Raw genomic sequence first — 11,190 nt, forward strand, 5'->3', positions numbered from 1 at the left:
CGACGCCAGTACCGAACTGGGGATCTTGGTGGCCGTTCCGCGAGTCAACGCTAGCCAGGACCCCTGGAGAGGACCAAGACTGCAACCGGACTTTAGGGGACAGGTAAGGTGACCCGCTTTATGGGAGACGATGCCTCCGGTCTCAGGGGACAGACCGGAGGTGCGGAGTGTGGACGCAGGCACCAGCCATCGTGATCCACTAGACCACCAGGGACATTTTGGTGCGGGAAACCAGCATCCCAGGGGTTAATAATCAGCCAGGGGAGACCACTTCCCTGTTTAAGCGGCTCCTCCCCTCAGCTCAGGGTGCCTTTCCTCTGAGGTCTGGCTTCTCTGAGCTGCTCTCCTCCTCCGGCCACGCCCCCTCTGAGGTCTCCGGCGGCCATTTTCTTCATGGTGCAGTCGTAGCTCTCCCAGGACAACACGTGGCCCGGTCCCCCTACATACCTTTCCCCAGGATCAGCGTATGTAGCACTATTTCCTACCAGATACTGAACCTGGGTAGTTGAGTATAGTGCCAATTTGCAGTAATTCCTGCATTGTATGTGACTTGTGCTAGCGCGGTCTCTGTGTCTCTCACATATGGCTATAGCCTTTCTCTATTTCATGCCCTAATACAGGTGGTGGTAGGGTGGTTCATAAATCTCATTCATATAAACAATATTTGTGAGGTCGGTCACATACTGTTGCGTGCTGCACTGTGCCATATTTAGGCAGCAGGTCTCTGCAGCTTACCCAAGCATAAGACAGGACCAGTATATTGCTTCCCTGCTAGTATTTGTACATACTCGTGGTTGCAGTGCCATATTGTTTGTTGTTTTACCCCACAGAGATGTCTGACAAGGGTAATGAACACATTTCTGCACCCATTCTGCAATGCAGATTATGTAATGCAGTTTTCAGTGAGGAGGATTTGATTCGGGATGGGTTGTGTGTGAGGTGTTATAACCCACTGGCTAGCTCAAACCCCCCGACATTGGTACAGGAGCCCCCTTGGGTGATCTTTTCACAGATGCTGGCTTCCATTGCAGGCCGCCTAGCGGTACCAGCTGCTTTTCCTCCTATGGGGCTACCACAGCGGCCTGTAATTCCCTCACAGGGACTACCGCTCATTATGCAGACCCCTCCTGTGTCACAGCAGGCTGTCATTCCCTCTCCAGGATTACCACAGGGTATACCTCCCACCATGGATGGATATTTTCTCTACTTCGGTGCAGAGTCTGGCAGCTTCCCTCTACAGCCATTCAGACCATGTTACAGAATGAGAGACCTGTACGGCCAGCTAAGAGTCCTGTAGTGTCATCTCAATCCACTCAGCTATCAGAGTCTAAGATGTCATCTGATGATGGAGAAGTAGCTGACATCTCTAACCCAGACTCCCCTTTGCAAGAGACTAAGTCTAGGATTAATATCACTGCCTTGGTGCATGCGGCCGTATTGGTTATAGAGGATGACGAGCCAGCCCCTAAATCCAAACACTCTCCATTTAAACAAATAAAGGTGACTTCGGCAGTGTTCCTTCTGTCAGATCAGCTAGTGGACCACATGGCAGCTGCCTGGCGATCGCCAGGTAAGCGGCTTCAACCTCAAAAACGTTTTACCTCATGTTACCCATTTCCTGAGGCTCATTGAAAAAAGTGGGAATTACCCCATGCAGTGGATTCCCATGTTACAAGATTGATTAGAAGTGCATCGTTAACAATGCCTCCCATTTCTTCCTTGAAAGATCCTACAGATAGGAAAGTGGACACTTGCCTGAAATAGATTTACTCTCTTTCAGGAGCTGTTGCCCGCCCGTCCATGGCTATCTCCTGGGTATCTAAGGCCATAGAGTGTTGGGCTGATGCACTTGAGGACTCCTTCCCCTTGGAAGGTCCGAAGAATCAGTTGTTGCTGGTTGGCCACACCCGGGATGTGGCTGCATATATCGGTGAGGCCGCTCTAGATACTAGTCTACTGACCTCCAGGGTCTCGGCTGCGGCCGTGTCTGCTCGCTGTTCCCTGTGGCTGCATTCTTGGAGTGCGGATGCCGATTCTAAGAAAGACCTGGAGGCCTTACCCTATAATGGGGAGATTTTGTTTGCTCCAGACCTGGAAAAGATTATGGGCACGTTGGCAAAATCAAAATCTGCGTTTCTGCCTTCGGTATCTGCTCGTTCAAAGTCTCGAGTCTCCTCCTTTAGGTCCTTTCATCCCCATGGTAAATTTAAAGGGCAGTCCTGTCCTAGACAGTCCACTGTCAAGAAGGCTGCCAAACTTAAGAAACAGGCCTGGAGCACAAGACGGCCAGCCTCCAAGCCAGAGAATAAATCCTCAGCCTGACGAGGCGGGCCTCCTTCTGGGGGACCCCAGAGTGGGAGGCCGACTTCTTCAGTTCGCCCAGTACTGGTGTCAAAGCACCAAGGACGCTTGGGTAAGGGAAGTGGTCTCTCACGTATAAGACCTCCTCACCAGTTTTTCTGCACAGGCCCTTCTTCAGACAACAACAAGGCCTTACAGATCTAGAAAGCCATACAGTCCTTGCTGCAGACAGACAGGGGTAATTGTGCCAGTTCCACTAGCCCAGCGAGGGACTAGTTACTATTCTACTCTCTTCCTGGTGCAGAAGCTGAATGGATCTCATCGGCCTATCCTCAACCTCAAATCCCTGAATAAAATCCTCAGGGTAGCCAGGTTCAGGATGGAAACCTTACGCTCCATTATACTGGCTATGGAACCTGGGGATTTTATGGCATCACTGGATATTCAGGACGCATACCTACATGTCCCTATAAAGCCTTCTCATCAGCATCATCTCCGGTTTGCTATACTACAGAAGCACTTCCAGTTCAGGGTGCTACCCTTTGGCCTATCCACTGCTCCAAGGTCATTTACCAAAGTTATGGCCATCATGGCGGCCCATTTGCGGAATCAGGGTGTCAAACTACTACCATACCTGGACGACCTCCTTCTGTTGGCAGGATCTCCAGAAGTGCTTAGCCACCACCTACAACTGACAATTGCCTTTCTACAGGCGCATGGGTGGTTGATCAATTGGAAGATGTCCTCCCTGAATCCCTCGCAGAGGATGATTCATCTGGGGGCCCTCCTGGATTCTCAACTGCAGAGAATTTTTCAGACTTCAGACAAGATCTCAGCAATACAACTACGGATATGCAGATACCTCCACAGTCGCCGGTACACTCGGTGATGCAGGTTCTGGGATCCATGGTGTCCATCTTCGACATGGTAGAATATGCTCAATTTCACTCAAGGCCTCTGCAGGGGCTGATCCTCTCCAGATGGAACGGATTGCCCAGCGGATCAAAGCTCAGACAATAGTTCTCTCCCCGGAGGTGCGTCTGTCTGTGTGTTGGTGGCCTACTGAAGTCTCATCTAACCAAGGGTTGCCCCTTTTGGATCCCGGACTGGGTACTCCTAACAGATGCCGGTCTCTGGGGCTGGGATGCAGTGACTAGTCCGCAGTCCTTTCAGGGTCATTGGACAGCAGTCGAAGTAACCCTTCCAATCAACATATTGAAACTTCGGGCTGTGTACAGGGCCCTCAAGTTTTCCAAACACATACTTCAAGGAAAACCTGTGCAGGTTCAGTCCGACAATGCCGCCACGGTGGCTTACATCAACCATCAAGGAGGCACTCAAGTCAGCAGCAATGACAGAAGTGTCGCGCATTCTGACATGGGCAGTGTGTCACCTTCAGGTCATTTCGGCAGTGTTCATTCTGGGAAGCGAACTACTTCAGCCGTCACAACGTGCATCCAGGGGAATGGTCTCTTCACCAAGAGGTGTTTCAACTCCTAGTGGACAAATGGGGCCTCCCAGAGGTGAACCTCATGGCCTCCCGACACAGTCTCAAATTACCAGTGTACGGGTCCAGAACAAGAGATGCTGAGGCAACCTTGGTGGACACTCTGTCAGTGAAATGGACCTTCCAGTTTGCATACCTGTTTCCTCCAGTCTACCTTCTTCCTCGAGTTCTTTGGACGTTCAAACAAGACAGAGGCCTTGTCCTGCTGGTGTCTCCAGCTTGGCCCAGACGTCATTGGTACTCAGATCTTCGGAGTCTCTCCATCGACACTCCGTTCCTGCTGCCTCAACGTCCGGACCTGTTGTCTCAGGGTCCTTGCCTTCGCCCGGACCTGGATCGTCTGTCTTTGATGGCGTGGCTCTTGAGACATCCCTCCTAAGGTCCAAAGGATTCTCTAGCTCTGTCATCAACATGATGCTTAGAGCACGTAAGCCGGCTTCTGCTAGGATCTACCACAGTGTGTGGCTTACATATTTCCAGGGGTGTCGTACCAGGAAGTAACACTCCCAGGTGTTTCAGATGTCCAGAGTCCTGGCTTTCCTTCAAGCTGGATGGGACCTCTGACTCCGCCTGTCCTTGCTGAAAGAGCATATCTCTGCACTGTCTGTATGGTTCCAGTGTAGAATTGCCCCACTTCCAGATATTCGCACATTCCTCCAGGGTGTCCTACGGATTCATCCTCCCTTTGTTCCCCCCAGTGGCTCCTTGGGATTTAGCAGTAGTTCTTCGGGCCCTCCAGGGTCCTCCATTTGAACCACTGGCTTCAATAGACCTTAAGTGGTTAACAGCTAAAACTTTCTTCTGGCAATAGCATCAACCAGGAAAGTGTCAGAGTTGGGGGCGCTCTCCTGTCGCTCCCCCTTCCTGATATTTCACCAGGACAGGGCTGTGCTTCGTACTCGCCCTGAGTTCCTTCCTAAAATTGTTTCTAGTTTCCACATTAATGAGGATATTATAGTCCCGGCCTTTGTCACCAAACCTCTCAGCAGGTGAGGCCTCCTTGGATGTGGTACGCGCCCTCCGGATTTATGTGAACCATACCAATTCCCTTCCGAAATCAGACTCCATATTCCTGCTCTATGGATTGCACAAGAAGGGATGGCCAGCCAATAAACAAACATTGAAACTGAATTTTAACAGCGCTCTAGATCTCTTGTTGGAGAACCTGTTGTGACAACCCTAGCTGCTCCACCACAATAGAGGTATCCCGCCTCTACATAAACATAAATTATAAAACACTTTGGTGGTGCGCTCTGGATTATACTGGCTGGATGGTGTGTGGCAGGGATCCAAAAGTTCCTTAATGTCAGTATGTGGGATGAAATGTTCACAAACCAATAACCGCTAATGTCTCAAAAAAATGTTCCTTTCCCTGACCGGGAGATGTCTGTAATAATGACCACAATATTAAATCAGTTCTTTCAGGAATCCAAATATGAGGGGTCCCAGCTAAATGTCTTAGTAAAGCTGTGGGATGTGTGTTCTTATATAACGCAGTCTCAAAATACATAAATGTCTGTCTTAAATCTGTAGGATGGGTGTTCTGCTTTAAACAACATCTCTTCTCTCTCCTCTCCACCTCAAATGTAATACATAGGCACAGGATCAGGAACAGGGTATACACGATAATGCAGGTAGGTAAGTGATGGATGTACTTACCAAATGGATTGGTGTGTTCCTGCTGGTATCACTTGTCCCGGTGCTCAAACTCATCCAGACCCACACACCATCCAGCCAGTATAATCCAGAGCGCACCACCAAAGTGTTTTAGAATAAACAAACATTGGCTAGATGGCTTTGTATGACTATCTCAGAGGCTTTCACACAGGATGGCCTGCCTGTTCCGTCTTCTGTGAATGCTCATTTTAGTCGGACTGTGGGTACCTCGTGGGCTGCTTACTGTGGCGCCTCGACTGTTCAGCTTTGTAAGGCAGCCACGTGGTCTTCTGTCCAGACCTTTCTGAGGTTCTATACCTTTGATACCTTTGCCTCTCAGGATGCTTCCTTCAGGCGCCCTATTCTCCTCTCAGTGCAGGAACGTCCCCACCCTTAAAGGACTGCTTTGGGACATCCCCAAGGTCTCCTTGTGGAGCCTATGAACCCTGAAGAAGAAAATGAGTTATGGTAAGAACTTAACTTTGTTAACTCTTTCTTCGAAGTCCATAGGGTCCACAGGGCACCCGCCCTGACGCACCTGGCTTCAGATGGGCTATGTTGCTGGTCACCGGTTTTCCATCTCCTTCTGTGTGAGAATGTGATTCTTGAATGTTCCAGTCTTTCTTCTGTCTTATCCTCCTCCGGCTTATTACAAACGGAGGTGCCTCTGGCTCAGGGGCGGGTTATAGGGCGAGTGGACCCAGTGCATCCTGGGAGCTGAAAGCTTTTACTGCGTGGTGCCCGGATTCAGTTCCATCACTTACACCCCAAGGTTTCCCTGCGGACCCTATGGACGAAAGAGAGTTAACAAAGTTAAGTTCTTACCATAACTCTAATTTTTTGCCTAAAAATGTTGGGATTTCTTTCAGAACTCTTTGGACATCCCTCCCTAATGAAAAATTACCACAACATTATTTCGTAAGTTGCGTACTATGTCGAAAAACGACTGCACAAATTTTTTGGGAAAAAAACAACCCATTGAATATGGGTTTAAAGTATTGGGTCTGGTTTTTCGGTGAGCCGTATGGATGCGACAAGTATTTTAAACATCGCATGTGGCGCAGGCAGGTGTTTTTTTTAACGTTTTTTTTAACCACCTGCTGCTGCCACGTGCGATGTTAAAAATACTTGTCGTCTCCATACGGCTCCCCGAAAAACCAGACCCAATTCTTTAAACCCATTTTCAGGGGTTTTGGGCTTTTTTGTCAAAAATTTGCGCAGCTGTTTTTCAATAAAGTACGCAACTTGGGTGTCCACAGCATTCTGAAAGTAATCCCCACATTTTTAGGCAAAAATAGGGATTTTGCTTTTTTTTCTCCAGGTCTGAGATGGAGAAAACTTCTCTCCTGTTTCTCACTCTAAAAGTGCGAAAAATTATCGCTGGTGCAATAAAATCGGTCCATATTATCGCCGCTAATTGAATACGGCCTTATGTGTGGGCAGACAGATTGTTGATTATGCCCTGATGTGTAAAAACACAGACTTGAGGGTGTAACGTCTTTTTCATATGACTAAAGCTGGGCATCCACTATACAATTTTCTGTCAGATATGTGTCCAATCTGGCTGGTTGGAATGAAAACCTGGTAATGTATGGGAGCAAATGACAGTCGATCATATGGTCTTAAACACTGAAAACAGGACAAAAAAAATTGTTACATTTGGTTAATTTTGTGTGTTTTAACCAATTTGTCTGAACAACAATTTATGGCTATTTTCCAGTGTTTGTGAGCAAATGGACGATTGTCATTTCTTCCCATACATTACCAGGTTTTCATTCCAACCAGCCAGATTGGACAGATATCTGACAGAAAATTGTATAGTGGATACCCCAGCTTAGTCTTGGAGTTTAGCTGTTAACCTTACACTACTGGCTATTTAGCTCTTAAAGACTAATTTGTTCAAAAGCATCATAATTTTCTGCTATCAAAGATAAGCTTTCAGTCTGAGCAGAAACTTACCGAAAGGTCAATTAAATCGCTCAATAGTAAGTTCAGGATTCATCTTATGTGTACCCAGCCTTTGGAGTAAACTATTAACCACACACAAACACACTCCACTGCAGAGAATATAATGCCTCTCCCACCTCTTTAAGACAATGGGTCATCACAGTCAAAAAGTTGATTTTGCTAATATTTCAGGTACGGTGACATCACTGGCTCTGCCCCTGTGTTTGAACCAACCAATACACAAAAGGGTATCTCTGTACATAAGTCTGCAAAGCTGTCACTCATACCTGCTCAGTTAGAGAAACTCCTCCCTGCAAACATAACTGCCTACCGCAGAGTGAGAGAGACCATAATGGACATAGGGAGAAATGTATTAAACCTTCTAAAGAGTGGAACAGTAGTCCATGGCAACCAATCCGCTTCTAGCTAGCATTTCTCAAGTATATTTTATAAAATGATAGGTAGAAATTGATTGGTTGCTATGGGTAACTTCTCCTCTTGTCCACTCTTCAGTTGGGTTAACATTTCTCTAATTTATTTAGTTAAGCATAAAATTTCTAGTTAATTTGTGTATATTAGTGAGCCCAGAGTAACAGTATTCTCTTTATATTTGCATCAAATAGTGACTTTACTTGTTCTTTATCTCTTCAACCACTTAACTGGCTAATTTATTTGTCCAAAACCCACCAAAAAATTTCTTTTTTTTTTGTATTTAATTAAATTTAGGATGTTTAAAAAAAAAAAAAAAAAAAAAATGTTGCCACCCATCCCCCCCAGTTATCTCTATAGGCCCCCATTGTAATTGTACTTCCCAGCCTCGAGTTTTAACAGATTACACAGGGGCAATAGAACCCCACTGGCATTTTTCCCACTACTAGTGGTTATAGATCCCCTGTGGTAGAGCCATTCCATCCACCATTGTCCATTAGTAACTCCCCCCCCCCCCCCCCCATATGTGTCACTAATATATATATATAATATACCCGACCCCATTCCAATAATTATAATGTGGTGCAATATCTGCCCCCTCTTAAATTACCATCTTTCAGGGCGCAGCAGAGCTTGGTACAGGGGGGATTGGTCATCAGTTCGCCCTGCTATAGCTAATCTCTGCACTTGCAGGGATCTGCCAAAAAGTGCTTGGACTGGGAACTTGTGCTTTTGTCCCCAGCATAATCACTCCAGAATGCCATTCGCACATCACTCTGGGGCACGATTCCAGCAGCAACGTCGGCGGTCACAGTCGCTGCATCACTGCACGGGGGACGGACAAACAGGAGAAAATTTCAAGAATGGATTTCCTCCTTAAATACAGGGGGATGCAGCAGGATGGCACGGTCATATGGGATGCAACCGTGTCAGTTGAAGCACTGCTGGCTGCGGTCGCATCCCATGCGACTACACCAGTTAAGTGATTATGGTTAAATAGTTTCATCTTATGGTGGTAGAGTAAGAGGGGGAGCTGTCATTTTCTCCTTCAGCAAGTCATTGTGCTTATAATGGTCTCATGCTGAAAGCTTCATCTTGAAATGAATGATTGTTGCAAATGTTTCAGGCTTTCTGCACTGTGGATGCATTGCTGCTTTCTGTGGCACTGTAGGGATAAATCCCTTTCTTGCATACTAAACATAGATCACTCAGTTCATTACTGCTGGACGTACAGCAGTTTGGTGTCACTGCAAAGTGCATTCAAGTGTACCCATCTCCTTCTTTCAGGTTGTGTTAATCAATGCAATTAAGGATGTTGCAAAGGCTCTAGGGGATCTAATTGGAGCCACAAAAGGTGCAGCTGGGAAAGCAGCCGATGACTCCTCCATGTACCAGTTGAAGAGTGCAGCTAAGGTAATGACATATGTGCCCTTATAATCAAATGATTGGGGGATGAACGTATCTCAGGACATATAGGAACCTAGGGTTGAAACCTCATAGTGATTCTAGTTTCGATCAGGAAATTATTATTGTAGTCAACTTTTATAGCTGAGGTATTGACAATATGACTTTTCAATTTCTAATTGCTTTCCACTGTGCCACAGGTCATGGTGACTAATGTGACCTCCCTGTTGAAGACTGTGAAAGCTGTGGAAGATGAAGCCACACGTGGCACAAGGGCATTAGAAGCCACAATTGAGCACATCAAACAAGAGCTGACTGTGAGGATCACTGTTCTTTATATATAAATGCTACATGGCTTGGTTTGAACTAGTATAGAATTACGTTGTTTATGGGCTCTATGCCGGAGCACCGAAGGAGGGCACCGGGTGCAGTTGTTTATGTATAACGTGAGGGTCTCCCTGCCAGGATGGATGTATGTATATCTATATCTTTTTTTTGAATTCTTATATTGAAATTGCCTGCTATTGATTAAGATTGACTTCAATAGCAATAAGGATTTCTCTCTGTAAAAACTTTGATATGGGACCTTGTGTATGTGAGTTTAAATCTTACTTAAGATTTTTATTCTGTCAAATAGAACTTTAGTCCAATAGATGTCTTTGTGTATACATTCATCACTTGTATGTGGTGATCATAAGTATCATGCCTGATGCAAGAAAATGAAATTATATTGCACATATGTGTATTTAGGGCCATAGAGAGCTTGCCTGGGCCCCAGTAATGCAGGGGGCGTGACATAATCTCTGAAGTGTGGTCCCGTCCCCCTTATTAAAAAAAAACTTCTGAATAAAGCACTGTTTAGCCGATCCAGGAGAGCCGAGGGGATCAATGCGATCGCTCCCCCCTGTAGGCAGAGGAGACTGCTGCACTCACCCAACGCAGCCCAGCACACAACAGCATGTGTTTGGTTGGGGAGAGAGGCCAGATGACCATTAAGAAGAAGGAATTGGGGGGGGAAGGGGGGAGCCGGGCCCCTCCCAACAAGCCCTATCCTGGGTAATTAGTGCCTAACTCCCCTCCCCTCTCTCTGGGTGCCACTGTGTGTATGATGTACAGTGCAAAAAAAAATATGCTCACCTAAAATATTACTAAGATACAGCTTAGGGAATAACACTTCATTTTGCTTTGATTTTCTTGACGCAGAAAAAAATAACATTGGGGCTAATACACTTGTTTGTAGAGGGTATCTTGTGTGTTTCACTGTGCATGCTCTAGAAGTAAGGGTACACAAGTACAGGTGATGCAGATTTCAATCACATTTTTGGCTTGCGACTCAAGGGCTCTCTCTCGGAGAGGTTGTGACAGCAGATTTGCAAGGTATGCAGAGTTTTTTTCTAAGCTGCTAACTCCTCGCTCTTCCATATTGCCATCTTGCTGAACACCATTATTTTTCAAACCAAGGTCCCCAGGACTAACTAAAATAAACAGCGAGAAAAGGATTTAGCACAAATATAAAATTCTTGGGTTTTTTTCTATGATCCTATGGTGTGGATACTGGACTTTTGGGGACATCGCAAAGCTACCCTGAGGTTCAATATACTCATCCTGCGGTATATTTTTATTTATTTTTAACGTGTACCTATTGCAGCCTTGTGTACTATTTATGAACTACTTTGTCATTCATTAATATTTTGAGTTTATATGTGCTTTTTACTGTTATAGTGACTAAGCAACAGAAGCTGAATAGGCTCTACCCACGCTGGGCTACATGAGCAACGAGCAGACAGGAAGCTCCAGTCCCAGAGCTTCCTCCTGCCAAGGGATTCTCCCTCTTTATGGTCATCATGACATTGGTTGTGACCAGTGGTCCTGGCTGCTATCGTAATCGGGGGCAGCAGCATGGACCAAGCACTGGACTGAGTGTTACAGTAATTACTGCTTTATTC

General features: G+C 46.2%; 1 protein-coding gene across 2 annotated transcripts in view; it reads left to right on the forward strand.

The window, feature by feature from the left end:
- TLN2 (talin 2) overlaps positions 1-11,190 on the forward strand; it is a 320,515-nt gene that overhangs the window by 296,055 nt on the left and 13,270 nt on the right. For both annotated transcript variants that reach the window (XM_088446408.1, XM_088446417.1), the window contains 2 exons: positions 9,128-9,253; positions 9,445-9,561. In XM_088446408.1, the coding sequence (XP_088302534.1) occupies positions 9,128-9,253; positions 9,445-9,561 (243 nt within the window). The remainder of the gene's footprint in view (positions 1-9,127; positions 9,254-9,444; positions 9,562-11,190) is intronic.

Source organism: Taudactylus pleione, unplaced genomic scaffold, assembly GCF_031769625.1.
Source record: "Taudactylus pleione unplaced genomic scaffold, aTauple2 ptg000019l, whole genome shotgun sequence".
In the NCBI taxonomy this organism is placed as follows: domain Eukaryota; kingdom Metazoa; phylum Chordata; class Amphibia; order Anura; family Myobatrachidae; genus Taudactylus; species Taudactylus pleione.